This window comes from Panthera leo, chromosome C1, assembly GCF_018350215.1.
Source record: "Panthera leo isolate Ple1 chromosome C1, P.leo_Ple1_pat1.1, whole genome shotgun sequence".
NCBI lineage: Eukaryota > Metazoa > Chordata > Mammalia > Carnivora > Felidae > Panthera > Panthera leo.
Genome location: NC_056686.1, coordinates 28,903,580 through 28,918,894, shown reverse-complemented (window position 1 = coordinate 28,918,894; position 15,315 = coordinate 28,903,580). Strand labels below are relative to the sequence as shown.

General features: G+C 48.9%; 1 protein-coding gene across 1 annotated transcript; it reads right to left on the bottom strand.

Annotated features, from left to right (window-relative positions):
- Positions 1 to 218: 218 nt before the first annotated feature.
- On the bottom strand, positions 219 to 15,267 carry CDCA8 (cell division cycle associated 8). The gene is made up of 11 exons (XM_042952377.1): positions 15,063 to 15,267; positions 14,785 to 14,907; positions 14,524 to 14,652; positions 11,977 to 12,017; positions 8,962 to 9,034; positions 6,907 to 6,989; positions 5,486 to 5,550; positions 4,816 to 4,911; positions 3,565 to 3,691; positions 2,709 to 2,795; positions 219 to 1,573 (listed from the first exon to the last, which is right to left on the bottom strand). The coding sequence occupies exons 1-11, from the start codon at positions 15,217 to 15,219 to the stop codon at positions 1,529 to 1,531; spliced, it is 1,026 nt and encodes a 341-aa protein (XP_042808311.1). The 5' UTR covers positions 15,220 to 15,267; the 3' UTR covers positions 219 to 1,528.
- Positions 15,268 to 15,315: the final 48 nt, after the last annotated feature.

Genomic DNA, 15,315 nt, shown 5'->3' with positions numbered 1-15,315 from the left:
AAAGGTGTTGGGGGAAACCTGCTTGGGGTGGGTCAGCTATGCCCTGGATGCTGAGGTCAGGGCCCCTTCTTCAGACGTCAGATTGTGCCTTAAGGATGGGTTTCCGCAGCTTCTGAGGAAAGCAGCTGTTCGAGGACCCCCACTTGATAGCTTCAGCTCCCAAACAGTCTCTAGTCCAGACAGCACAGCTTGGAGATGACAGGCAGGCTGAATACTGATTAAAAACAAACCCACTATTTATTGAAAACAGGTACCTTTCAGTAGCTCGAATTAGAACAGCTTAGGGATGCCATTGCTCAGGAACACAATATGCACAGTCTCGGGAAAGGGAGAATAAAACAACTTAAAAGGAATACAGCTGCAACAGGACTGGATCGCTAGGAGGGCCACGCAGCAAAGTAACACCAGGTAGAACACAGAGCCACACGTGAGATCCCAGTGCCCTTGAGCCCGGGGAGGGAACTCTCAGCAACCCTAGTTTTGGACCTCATCTCATGATTCTTTGGGGCGGAGGTGCTGGCTGGAGCACAGGGATCTTGGTGCTGACTCTGATTAACTAGTCAATGCCCGGAGGACAGGCTAAACATGGGGAGTGAGGCCATCAGGCAAGTTACACCTGCCCCCCAATGAACCCCGTAAGAGGAAGCAGTCCCTTCAAAGTCTGTGAACCTGGCAGGGACAACTGGACTAGAGAGAGCTTGGAGACGGTTCCTCTGCAGCCGGTCCCATAAAAACCCTAGACTAAGCTAAGCCCTAGAATTGTCTTAGCCAAATTCCTACCAACTAGAGAGGTAGAGAAGCCAGACATGGAAGCTGCCTCCAAACCAATTTTTGGTCTTCGGTAAAGGGATAAATACAAAACACTGTTCCACAAGTCGGCTTGGAAAAGCCTACTGGGCACAGCGGGTAGAAGATCCTGAAGGCCCATTTAGTATCCACCACAGGAGAAAGCAGGGATGGGGGCCGGGGTGAGATGTGCTCTGCTGTGGTTACTGCCAGGATACATCCCGTCCTGCTGTCCTGTTCCCATCTGTACAGTTCCTCCCAGCTTTCCGGATCTGTCCTCCCATGGCCCAGAGCTCACGCTTCCCTGAGCTTAAAATTCCCAGCCTCGAGCAGAGGGTTCTCCGATGAGGGGGAGCAGGCGGTCTTCCTGGGAACATGAGCTGCTCTCACGCCACCTCCACTGGGATAGGGGCGGGGCAGAGAGGATGCTGGGTTACAGGAGGCAGAAGGTGGCAGCTCAGAGCAGGAAGGAGAATTCTGCCAGGAGAATGACAGGAAGTTTCGACTGCACGGATGCGGGAGGCAGTTGGGTTGGGAGGTGTGAAGAGCAAAGCTTTATCTAACCGATGGGGAGCAGCACGTCTCCCCCGCTTCCCAAATTCTCCCGGAGGAACACCACTCCCTGCTCTGGAACTTCACGCTCCAACAAACAATAAGCCTGAAGGGAAGAAGTTTCTTCAGGGTCCCAGAAGTGCCTGTTGAAGGTCCATCTTGTCAAGTTTGGCTTCTTGAGACAGCAGCCTCATTTGTGAGTCCGTATGCTGTTGCAGATCTGGGCCAGGCGGCTCTACAAAGGAAAGGAGGCGGGTCGTTGAGCGAACACGGCACCGGCCACGCTTGCCTGTTGGCCACTTCAGAGTCTCCTCGGGTGGCACCTGACTTGGGGTCAGCAGGTCTGAGTGAATCTCAGCCCTTCGTTCTCTACTCCTATCACGAACTAATGAATTACCTGTCCTGGACCTCCATTCCTCATCTGAACGAAGCAGTAAAGCAAGACCTCAGATGAGACAGTAGTGCTGCAGGCACAGCTAGGGGACGGATGTCACTAGGTTCGGGTAGCTGGGTACGTGTGGGATCCCAGCACGGGGCCCTCGTTCCACAGGACCGGGCTGGGAAAGCAGCTCCGCCCTTGCCCCCCTCCCTGGAGGTACCCTTCACAGACCCCCCCCAGTAGGGGGGGCGCCTAGGGCAGCCGTGTTCGCACCAAGTGCTCCCATCCACCACCAGAGACCATGCTGACTGGACCACGGAGGCCCATCTGACCAAGGCTGAGCCAATTCAACGCCCTTCCGAGAACGTAAGCGGAGGCCAGAAGCCGGACAGTCAGTGCCAGGCATTAGTGAAGTCAGAGTTGCGGCTGCCTGAAGCCACACGCAAGCCAGTACTGAAGGAGGACACAGCCCGGAACCGAGAGCCCTGTGGAGAAGATGATCTGCCAAGGGAGGAATGAGGAAATGTCAGAGAAATGGGTGCGTGGGCCTCAAAGACAGAGACGCTCCAGGAACAGGTGCACCTCCATAAACTCCTGTCAAGGAGGGTCCCACTGCTCCGGAGGCCTGGCTGTTCGGCGTTTTCTTGGACTCCGTGGGACCCCTTGGAACAAGCCCTTCCCTCCCTCTAGGAGGTTTCCATTCCGGCAGTCAATCTGCCCTCACACACTGACACCAACTGCCTGAATGACGCAGAATTTTGATTCTGTTGTGGAACTTTTGTGGCAGGCACTCTGGGGTGGACTGAAGGTCAACCTCAATTTAGGGACAGAATTGCAGCTAAGGAAGTAGGATTACGGTTAAAATCCCCTGGGGGAAAGAGGACAACACCGTGCTAAAGATGAAGCCCAGCCCCCAAAAGACAGTCCCAAGTACGGCTAAACTAAGAACGCCGTTGGCAGCATCTTGCGCGCGGAGGGTTACGAGACTCACGGAGAGTTTCTTAATGTTTCCCAAGGCCTCTGGGTCCAGCTGTGCGATGTCCATCCTCTGCAAGTCACTGGCCAATAATCGCATGCTCTGTGTGGAGGGCAAAATGGGTTCAACCTCCATGTCCCCTAGGGCAGGGCCCTCCACCCAGTGTCTTAGTGTGCCCCAGGGGTGCCCGTGATACTCCACACTTGGTGGGGGGTGGGGGGAGTGGCAAGGAGTGCCTTGAGGAGTCAGTGACATCAGTGCTTATCACTGGACCTTGGCTGGACCACCCGGGGAATAAAGGGCATGTACTTCAGCTTAGAAATGCCCTGCAGACACATCTGAGATACACCTTCCTTCCCTCCGAGGAGCCGAGGTCAGCAACTTCCTCTACTCAACCCAGAGAAACGGGTATCAGCCTGCTTCAGAACCCCTCAGAGTTCTACAGAGTGGAAGACACAGCTCCTGGTCCCCTTTCTAGACTAAGCACATACCCCAACGGTGCCTTCCTCTGCGTTCCCTTTAATAACCTCCCGTGTTGCACACATCACATAATCCTGTTCTTGACGGTGAACCTATCTTGACTACTGAACAGCTTCTCGAGAGCGGGGATCGTGTCGTCTACACCTTGGGCCTGCCACAAGGCAGCTGGGCAGATGTTAGCTGAGGAACAAATAGGAACATGGAGCCGGGCAAGGATCCCAGCCTGGGCCTCTAACCTGGGCGAGAAAACTGGGTTCTGAGTCCTGCAGAGATGTGGAGATCGGCATCCATGCCACCCCACGGACTGTGGGGGTGAGAAGTGGGTGATGGGCCCAGGACAGAAGGGCTGAGCGAGCAGCGTGGTGGCCTGGCATCCCTCGGAGACACTCACCTCTCCACCGCCCACCGGCACCGTGAGGAAAATCTCTTTGCTGTCGGCAAGAGGGCTGCCATTCATGGAGATATTGTAGATCCGCTCTCTGGCTGCTGGAGTGCGCAGGCCCGGGGTCTTGAAGACCCTACAAAGTGGGAAGATCCCCGTCAAGATGGCTTGGCAGATTGAATGACATGAGGCGCTGTGAACCCTTGCAGCCCCCATCTGGCCTCAAGCTGTAGTTTTCAAATCCCACATTTCTAAGAAGGCGAGTTCTAAATTTAGGGGAAAAAATGTCTTTTTAAACAGTAATGACTAAACACAGCTGGAGAAGGGAGGCTGTAATTATCAAACATACATCTAGCCAAAGTCAGTTCTTACCCACGGAAATCTCAGGTCCAAAGCTCTGTATGGATGCCAGTCATCCATCCAGCCACAAAGCCAGAAATAAACTATGGTTAGTGCATTTCCAAGAGTGGCTAAGTGCTTCCATCAAGAAGAGTTTTCTGGGGTCAAAAAAGGAGGATCCAGAGACTACATCATATTAATTCCCAACCTAACCTTCTCGAGACAGTTAAAATTCTGCTACCTGTTTTTCTCTACATGTCCTCTGCTATACGCTCACGTGAAAACCAGTTCAAGAGTGGGAATTAAAAGTAGAAGGCTTCCTCCCTCTCCTCACCCCAGAGATCCCTACTCTCAATTCCTTATGTCTTCCAGAAACATTCTATGTATATAAAAACAAATGGGATCGTCTAGGACACGCTGTTCTGCAACGTGCTTGGAGACGCCCGTGATCACGAAGCTGTCACATCGGCACACGCACATCCACTTTAATGGTGAGATGGCACTTCCTGTCCAGTTGACCAGCCTGCTGGAAGACACTGGCTTAGAGCCTGGGTTACGTTGGTCTCCTGATGTGACGTGGTGTCCACTGTCACTCTTACCAAGGGTATAGGAGAGTACCTACCCAGTTTTAAAAACTACGTTTCCTGGTCAGAATCAGAAAAGACCAAGAATCACCAGAGGCTTCCTAGTCATCAGAGGCAGAATGTCCTCCTCCCTCTCGTCAAAGAGTCATTCTGTCGCTGAAATCAGCTAACCCGCACCCAGGGGAGGGGCAAACACTTGGAAGCCGAGACGGCTGCCCTCCTCCAAGAGCGCTTTGCCAGGCCAAGGAGTCGAGTGTTTTCTCGCACACCCTTCTTTGCTGACTGATGTTAACTGCTGGGTTCCCACCCAGACGCAGGCACCACTCCCATCACTCACCTCGAGTCAAACTTGGGTGTCAAGCCTGGAGTTGGTTTCACCATAGACAACTCCAACCGGCCCCCAGCTGGGGTGACAGTGTTACAGTGGCTGGACCTGCAGGTAAGAAGTGGCCATGAGGCGCGCAGTGACAGCAGCAGCGTGGCAGGTCACACGCAGAAGGCCCCGATCATGTCGGGTACTGTCCCGAGCACCTCACACATGCTAGTTCGTGAAGCTCCCCAACAACCCGGGAAACACGGCTGTTATCCTTGCGTACGGATGCAGACTCCAGAACACCGAGTTGCACAACTTGGCCGAGATCACACAGCCAACTAGGGCGGAGCCAGCGCTCTGAAGCCGAGCGGCCAGCCTCCAGAATCCGACTTCTCAGGCTAACGGGACAAGAGGAAGGAGGCACCCTCTCAGCCCCCGGTAGGCCTCTTGCCTGGAGCTCGGCGGCTGGAGGCATGAAAACAAACGAACCAAAAAAGTGGGGGAGGACAGAGAACATGGGCGGAACTGGAGAAATGTGCTGGGTCAGTTCATTTCTAGAAGCCCCTCCAGCTTGGAGACTCAAGTTCCACTGGAGCACAGGCCACGAGAGCCCTTTCACCCCCGATTTCTGCCACACTGAGTGAGTCTCCCCAGTAAAACCAAAACACACAATGAAGTTTGGAAAACCCATTACCTTTTGCTTTTGCCTTTTCCTTGTACGGACTGGGTTCTCTTCTTGGACGGAGGACACCTCTTGACCTGGATTCACAATCAAATGAAACTGTGATTATAAAAAGCCCCAAAAGGGGGAAAGGTAAGGGAGGGGTAAGAAAAGTAGGGGAGGGGGAACCAGCTCTGGAAAAGGAAACTAACACCGAATATGAGGTCTGCTCCCAGAATCAAGTTGCCTTAGGTAATACAGAACAAAACTGACCAACTAAGGCCTGGGTCTTCAAAGCAGAGGGTTTTGACCAAGATTAAAGGGAAATCTCTTTTGAACTGACTTGGCCTGGCTTGCCCCCTCTCCATCCCCTCACCTCCCCGTCACTCTCCCATTAAGTGCTGCTGTGAAGGTCACTCAGGCGGTCCCAGGTGCCCAATCTAAGGAACCCTCGGCAGTCCTCACCCCTCCCGAGTCCTCAGGGGCACCTGACAAGGATCACTCCTTACCTTCTGACAATTCTCTCCATCCCTGTCCTCCACCCCACCTTCCCCATTTCTCTGGCTGTCCCTGTGCAGGCTGCCTCATGAGGTCCTCTTTCTAGCATCCCTCCAAGTGCCCATCCTCAGCCCCCTCTCCATGCCTTCCCTGCACAACCTCACTGACACCCACAATGGGAGACAGTGGGTCTCACAACCTCCTACTGCTCCCTGAGCTCCAGGCTGAAATCTCGGATAAGTGTGGAACAAAAACTGGGACAGTGGCTGCTCCCCTTCACTGCTCTTCCTCCCATGTCCCACCTTCCACCCATGATGGCTGCCTGAGCTAGAAACCATTTGATCATCCCTGCTTCCTCCCTTCCTCCACCAAGCTCACTCTCCCTTTTAAAACATTATGTCAAAACCGTCCTTCTCTTTTTATAGGCTCGGTGTCTCCGTTTAAGAATTACAATGGCCTCCCAACTGGGTTCCTTGTCTCCAGTTTTTCCCCTCTCCCATTTACCCTGCATATTGTTCTGAAATACCAATCTGAAATGACCAACCTGGTGGAATGGAAACTTCCAAGCCTGGTACACAAGGCCATTCGTCGTCTGGCCCTACTCTATGCAGATCACCCTCACAGCTTACATCCTTGCCATCCCAAACTGCTTCCTGTTCCTTAAATGGAACTTTCCTATCTCCTTGTGGACTTCCCTTCCCTTTCTTTTCCAGCTAGTGAAATCTCCCTCACCTTTAAAGGCCTGGTGTATCCTAACCAGGGAGGTAATAGCTTTGATAGCTTCCTCTTCTATGTTCTATGTACCTTACACACACATCTATGATTGCTTTTGTTTTTAGCCATTTAAGTGGGATCTTCTCTACTAAACTGAACTCTGGCAGGTAGGGGTGGGGCAACAGGATATTATGTATTTGTCTCCTGTCCTCTCCCAGCCTCAAACCTGAGTGCCTACTTACTCTTGCAGTTTGAAGATTCTTATTTTTATTTTCTTCTTCTTCCTCTTCTACTATCATTTCATCCACTTTTATTATCTTTCGTGCTATAAGAAACAGTTTTAACAAAGTGATATTTCTCATAGGAATAAACTTTAATGTTTTCATGTGTTTTTGTTTTTTTTTTTATGTTTATTTTTGAGAAAGAGAGGCAGAGAGAGGGAGACACAGAGTCCGAGAAAGGCTGCAGGCTCTGAGCTGTCAGCACAGAGCCCAATGCAGAACTCGAACCCACCAACCGTGAGATCATGACCTGAGCTCAAGTCAGACACTTAACCGACTGAGCCACCCAAGCATCCTATCATGTATTCATGTTTCTTATAGGAAATGAAACTTATGCAATCTGAGGTTGTAATTAAGAAAAAGACTTTGAATATACAAGATGACTTTTTTTAAAAAGAAGGTTTAGACAGAGGAAACTAACCAGACTGGTTAAAAAAGCCCACATGATGCCCAGCATTCTGGTAAGAGCACAGATGCTGGGGTCAGCCAGACTTGAGCTTGAGGCCTGGTCTTAGCACTAACCAAGTCATGGGGCTTTTAGTGTGGAGCCTCAGTTTCCTCATCTACAAAAGGGAATAGTCCCTTCCTAGGGGTATTATGAGACCTGGAATGTGCTTCACAAGAGGAGGGTCTTTGTTACTCCCTGTACCCCCAAACTCTAGAATTGTGCCTGTGTTTACTAAGTGTCTGTGGAACGAATCAATGTAAAAGCCTTTTGGACAGTACTGGACACATGTCAGAAGTATTGTTTATTACAATAAAATATTATTTACATAGATTAGAAAAAACTTTCTGAGCATTGCAGCTGCTTGGTGATAGTAGTGTCACTGCTAAATATGTACAACCACGAGCCAGACAATCTTGAGCAGGGATTCCACAGAGAAAATTCACATATCTAATCATGAGGGGCAGGGGATGAGACTAGACAGCTTTTTATTTTCTGACACATTAAACAATATATTTATCTTTTTTTTTTTTTTTTTTTTTTTTTTTTTGGAAGCAGCACAATGTAGTGAAAGTCCAATGGTCAAGGGAGCACAAAAAAAAAATCTTTACTGTTGGATGACATTGGTCCTGGTGTGTTTGGCTCCCAGGGGTGAAATCAAAAGAGCCCTCCCCTCCCCAACCACATAAGCAAAACTGGTGGAACTCAGAAGAGAAACTAGTATTACCTAAGTGTAGAGATAACCCAGAGTGACCTAACAGATTGTAAATGTGCAGGTGAGGAACTCTAGGAATACCCCAGTCCAATTATGTCACAATCTCACCAAGGCAGCACTGGAATGTGACACCGGCGAGTGAAAATCTCCTGCCCCCCACACCCTACAAGGCCGAGATGGAAAGCAAGATGGACTAAGAACCGGACGGTGTTTCTGGCCCTACCCAGCAGGGAAAGCGCGCTGGCGGGCAGCCCCAAATCCAGGCTATGGGTCAGGCCTATCCTCACAAGATTTGGATGCGCTGAGCTATGAAAGCTTAATGACAGTGACTTAAAATCCATGACAGAGCCCAATGTGTCCTGAGTCCATGCTCACTAACCACAACCTGCTGTCCCTCCAGGACGGCCTCTCTCCAGGTGTATGTGAGATGATTTCACGAAGCAGGTCCCTGAATCCAGGAATGTGGGATGACGCAATGGGACACCGGTCCTTCTGCAATTCTCTTAACCTTTCTGGTCACACGGGAGCTCCTTGGCTGGCCTTACCTTGTCCCGTAAGGCCTCTCAGTCCCGCCAACCTGTTTAACTGGGGGAGCCAAAAGGCGGCCAAGGTCCCCACGCAGCTTTCCCGCTCCTTCCACTCTCACTGTCACTCCCACATCACTGGGAGTCTGCTCCTATCAGTCCTGCATACAATCAACTCAATGCGGCGGCCAAAATCACGTTATCGGATTTACAAGACGGAAGACTGGGCATTAGAGGGAAGAGGCTTTACCCCCGAGGCCTCTCTGAGCAACCAGCCAACCACCCGAGCCTCCACTCTCTCAGTTCAACAAGGGGTTTTGAAAAGTACTCACTTTTGGCAGATTTCAAGGGTGTCTGAATAGCTTCTGCTGTTAGTTTGTTTATTTCTGTGATATCCAGGTCAGCCTGTGACAAACACAGCCAGAAAACACCAGGCATATTCCATCAACTACGAGGAGTATTTTAAGACTCGAAACAATTAAAAAAACATATTATTCGATACATACAAAGATTGTTACATACTAGTTATAACAGATATGGTGAATTCCCATAAATGCACTGTACCACCTAAGACCTAACACATTGCTGGTACCTTGCTTCCAGCTCTGTATTCTGCCCTGTTCTACATCCTTGTCTCCCCTCAGAGGTGACCAGTTTCCTGTCATTCCCCAGAGGTAACCACTATCCTTTCATTTACTTAAAAGAAAGCACGTGTAAGTTTTTACAAGTGTACATGTGCTGAAATAATATTTTACTTGGTCTCATTTTTGACCACTGTTTGTAGTTGTAGTTAGTTTTCACGGCCATGTAATAGCCCACTGTGTGACTCTACCAGAATGAATTTGTCCAATCTCGTCAACAGTCTTTTGCTATTACCAGCACTGCTACTCTGAACTCTCTTCTACGTGTGTCTGATGCACATGTTCAAATTTTCTCTTGGCTGTACCCTCAGGGATAGGGCACTGGAGGGTTGTGGGTACACAAATGTTCAGCCTTGATATTATGCCAAATCATGTTTCAAAGAGGTCACACTTGATTACGTCCCACTGGCAAACAATACAAGATCCTGATGATTCACGTTCTCTAACTCGGTGCTGTATTAGACTTCTCTCTCTCTTGATTTTTTAACATCTAGAGGGTTGATAAGATTTTCTGTTGTACTCCTGAGCCCTTCAAAAAGTCACCGTCATTCTAATTAAGTGTTCCCAGTGGTAACTACCTATAAGGATGAAAACAGCCACGAGCAGGCATGATCCTATACCTTTCCTTGTAGGGTACGTGTAAACATCAGAAGAGTTGTTACAGACTAGGAATGACGCTGGCTTCATCTCTAGATGGGTGGCAAATCTGTGGAGTGCTCAAAGAAGGATTCTGAGACTGTCCAATCTTAGTAAGAAACAGCACTGTAAGAGATTAGTGATGTCTGAAATGGCTAATGGAATAGAAAGTGGTGGCCAACTATCTGCCATCCCTAGAAACAACTGGCATGTTATGAAGGTATCAGTGGTGGCAGGCCACTGATCACCTACCATGCAGAAGAGTTAACAGGCCCAAGACTGATGCCCATAGGAAGGCCTGTTTGAGTGGCTGGCTGGTGGCTTGCATGAGAACTTGGATTTCAGGGTTCCCACCATCCCTGGTTAAGAATGGCTCCTCTGGGCCTAAGCTTTGTACAAACACCATGACTTACGTTGCATAGCTGCTTTCCTTCTGGAAGTCTGGAATTTTGGTACGTGCTAGGCAGAAGATGGCTATGTGACCAGCCCCCAATAAAAACTCTGGGCATGGAGTCTCTAATATGCTTTTCTGGTAGATATTATACATGTGTTAAATTAAGGTGTCTCATGTGACTCCACTGGGAGAGGACTCTTGAGGGCTTGCGCCTGGTTTCTTCCGGACTCTGGCCCATGTACCTTTTCCCTTTGTTGATTTCCCTTTGTATCTTCGCACTATAATAAATCATGGCCATGAGAATGACTATATGCCGAGCCCTGTGGGTCTTCCTGGAAATAGTCTCAGGAGACCCCCCCACATACCTAATAATTATGAACTTTGGTACCAAAGTATCATTTCTTCCCTGAGTTTCAAATCATATTAGCTAAGGCTACAATTGCTTTTGACTTGGTATGATGACACTGGCTATTTCATGTAACATTAGAAGCTCTCTGATTTGTAGTTCTGTATGTCTGATTAATTAAAAAGAGGGTGATGCATTAGCTAATGAGTATAATTCACCTCAGAGGTTAAGTCTTTTGATACATTAGATTTGGGTGTGCAGATGGGGGGAACATAGCACAAAGAAAAAACCAGGACTGAGAACGTTTTACTAGCTCTTGATTTTTTTCAGTTATCTCCACTCCTCTCCTATAATATTCACCCCCGAACTCTCTAGCTTTTTTCTGACTGAATAACTGGCTCTGAAATACCTTCAACTTCTGAGGCCAGTGGAGATCTGCTATTCAATGCTACTATATACCCTTTATAGTCAGGTCCTTTCTAATCCAAGGGATTCTGATCAGTGCACAGAAGGATGTAGATTTTTGGGTTCGCTTTGTAAATCTGATAAAGGTTGTAATACATTTTCTCCCCAGATATACTACCAATGCATGTATATACACACATTGTTTATGTATGATGTTAGAGTGCTCAGGGTCTCTGTGAAGCCCATTTATGGACTAGTTCCCAACACTGTACAACAGAACTTTCTGCAAGGATAGAAATGCTCTATTTCTGAGCTACCAATACGGAGCCAGTAGTCATGTGTGGCTACTGAACATCTGAAATGTGACTAGTGTGTCTGAGGGACTGAAGTCTTAATTTTATTAATTTTAATTGATTAAAATAGCTACCTGTGGCTGGTGGCTATTGTACTAAACAGTGCAGATTTAAGATCTAAATTATTTTGCTTCCCCATCTTACTCTCTTCAATCCTGATAGTGATGCTGGGATGAAGGAGGTGAGAGGGAGTGAGGAAACCTGAAAGTCCCAAATAAGAGCATAGCTTCTACAGTATGACACGAGTCATACTGAGCAGGAGTCTCCTTGACACCTAGCAGGCCAGGTCATTAGGTAATGGCCCAGGGGCTTAAAGAAACTTGAAGTTGAGGCTTCTACTTTGCCTGCGGAGGTCAGGGCAGGGCTGCCAAAAATAGAACTGCCTCCTTTTGTAGCACCTGAAACTATTTGGGCCTTATGGACTCAACATTGGATAACCATAATTTTTCAGTTGGCCTAAACAAAACAGATCCCCTATGAAACCTCTTCCACAGTAAGCACTCACTGGTTGGATTTTATGACTGGATTAAACTTAAAAACTAACCACAGTTCCAAAATAGGACAACACTTACTGTTGCTGCCTCTTCCAGGGCCTGTTTGTTTCCTCCAAGGGCTTTAAAAAGAACATTTTATTTAGTTACTATCGGATTTTAACGATAAACCATCTTCCCTGATATAACCAGTTATCTGTCTAAAACTGGACCAGATTAAAAGCCCTTGGTTCAACATCAAGGACATTCACAGACCAGTTTTAATTTTTCTCCACGTTAGACTGGCCCCCTCGTAACATATTCCACGTTCCACCACCCCAAAGTTCTTATTTTCCAAATGTGCCTCTGCCTCTTATGACTCACTGCCTTGGTACTATTTCTTCTACCAGAAATACTCCGCTGTGCCTGACACATTTCTAATTCATCTTTCAAAACGCAGTTCAAATCCAAAACTCTGTTTATTTTTCTGTCACAACAGATTGCTGCAAAGTGCTGAGCTCGTTGCTCATTCTCATCATACCCAACAACTACTCAGAGCTATTTAAGGGTCCACCCTGCTTTAAACTGAATTCCTTGAGGACAGTTTCTGGCAAAAAATATGACATAGAGTAAGTATGTAGCCAACGTATGTTGAAGGAAGAGGTCTGTGCAAGATTTAGATGTAGAATAAAGTAGAGGTAATCCTCCTTCTAGAAACTTTCATAGTGTCCTATAGAACCGTTAAGAATTCAAGCTTTGGAGGTTCCTGGGGCCCCTGTGTGGCTCAGTCGGTTAAGCGTCCGGACTTCGGCTCAGGTCATGATCTCGCGGTTCGTGAGTTTTAACCCTGCATCACGCGCTGTGCTGACAGCTCAGAGCCTGGAGCCTGCTTCAGATTCTGTATTTCCCTCTCTCTGTCCCTCCCCTGCTCATGCTCGCGCTCTCTCTCAAAAAACTGAATAAACATTAAAAAAAATTAAAAAAAAAATTTTTTTTTTTTACATTTATTTCTGAGAGACAGAGCGTGAGCAGGGGGAGGGGCAGAGAGAGAGGGAGACACAGAATCTGAAGAAGGCTCCAGGCTCTTGGCTGTTAGCACAGAGCCCGACGCAGGGCTCGAACTCACAACCACGAGATCATGACCTGAGCCGAAGTCGGACGCTTAACTGACTGAGCCACCCAGGTGCCCCCCCCCCCGATTTTTTTTAACAGAAAAAAAAGAAAAGGATTCAGGCTTTGAACCAGAATGCCTGGGTTTAACTACACTCTGCTACTAACTAGTTTATGAGCCCTTGAGCAAAGTAACGAACATCTCTGCACTTTGTCACCTATAAAACAGAGGCAATATTAACAAGTAACACATTTGTTATGAAGATAAAATTAGTTAACATACGTAATACACTCAGTCCAATGCCTGTCTGGCACAGGAAGCCCTCTCTAAATGTGCCTACTGACCACTACTCTCTTTTGTGATACTTATAATTTTAATTATACAATCACATGTGCATTTTAAAAAATGATCCTCCTCTGCTAACTTGTAAGCTCCTGAGGGTAGGGACAAAGTCTGTTTTATTTCCCAAAGCATTTTCAACACCTAGCATCGTGACAGAGACATGCTCCGTGAATATTTGTAGACATGTGCAAACAAAGGGCAAGCCAAAGGATCATTAAATATCTACTATTTGAACAGAACATGCATTTCTAGTCAGGAAGGAGGCTACACAATGGGTGATAATAAGGATAATAGGAAAAGTAAGGGTGTCCCAGCAGAAAGGACAGCCTCTTGCATTTCCTTGGACATTTAGCAAGGGAGTGAACAGGCTGCGATTTTTCTCTGGGCAGAAAAAACTCTAGTGCGTGGACTTCCCAATTTGATTTGCTCAGTTTTTTTTTTTTTTTTTTAATTTTTTTTTTTAAACGTTTACTTATTTTTGAGACAGAGAGAGACAGAGCATGAACGGGGGAGGGTCAGAGAGAGAGAGAGAGAGAGAGACACAGAATCTGAAACAGGCTCCAGGCTCTGAGCCATCAGCCCAGAGCCCAACGTGGGGCTCGAACACACGGACCGCGAGATCGTGACCTGAGCCGAAGTCGGACGCTCAACCGACTGAGCCACCCAGGCGCCCCGATTTGCTCAGTTTTTAAACTGACAGTTTCCACAAGATAAGGAACGCACTGCTTGGGGTTGTCGTCCCCTCGGAGCTCTGGTAACAAACCGAGTTATTCATTTATTCATTTTTAGATGACGGGATAAAATATTTTAGGAAAGAGAGTGCTCTGTGACACGTGAAAGTCATGCAAAATTCACATTTTGGTGTGTCCATAAGTACATTTTACTGGAACACACACATGCCCATTCATTACAGCTGTTTCGTAACTGTTAACAGCTTGCGTTGAGTAGCTGCCATAGAGAACCCTCTGGCCCAGAAAGCCTAAAATATTTACTATCCGGTCTCCTAGAAAGGACGTCCGCCTACCTGCGGGGGTTGACGATGTTAAGTACTACGCAGGAAAATAAAGCAGGGAAGGGAGATAAGAGGGCGGGGGGAGCGGTAGGACTGCAATTTCCGAAAGCGATCGGGGAAGACCTCACTCAGGTGACCACAGAGGCGCCCCGGGCCGAGGCCGGGGGAAACCAGCAGCTCTTACCAAAGTAGTCGAGCCAGTTCATCTCGCGCAGCACCTTGGGGAGCCTCAGGATCTCGATGTTGTACAGGTTATCCATCTCCTTGAGGAGGTTCTGCCTGTCTGACTGAATCTGCTTGGATCGGATTTGCACTGCGAGAGGGCAGAGCCGACAGAACACGGGTCACGAACGCGGCCCGGAACCCGTGCTGCCCGCACCCCAAGCCCGCCGGGCCCCCGCGATCGCCCCGGGGTAGCGGCAACGACCCGGGCACCGCCCCTTACCTTCACGGTCGAAGTCCCTAAGAAAGGAGGCGAGCTTCCGGCTCCGTAACGAGTTGGTCTTGGCGACCCGACTGCCGCCCTTCCTAGCCGGAGCCATGGCGCTCGGGTGGAGGCTGCGGGGAGCTGGGGACGCAGACACAGGGGGTCAGCGGCCGAGATCCGGGAGGGAAAGTACGGGGGCCGCGGAGGAGCGGGAGAAGGCGGGAGGGCGCCCCACAGGGCTGGTAGGAGGCCCTGTCGTTGGAGGCCCGAGCATAAAGGAGTCGCGAGGCACGTACCTGCGGGTCGCGATATGGGCTGAAAAAAACCTCGCTGCTGCAGCTGAGAGGAGGGAGCGGCTCCGTGGCTATCCGGACGTGCGACCGCCGCCACCAAATTCAAACTGCCACAGACTGACGAATGAGAAGCCGCTGTCTTAGGTGGGTCCCACAACATCCAATCACAAGGAAGCTCCGCGACCAGGCCGCCCGTCCACACGTAGGACTACAACACCCAGAAGGCATTGCGGTGACGACATAGGTTCGCGACTAA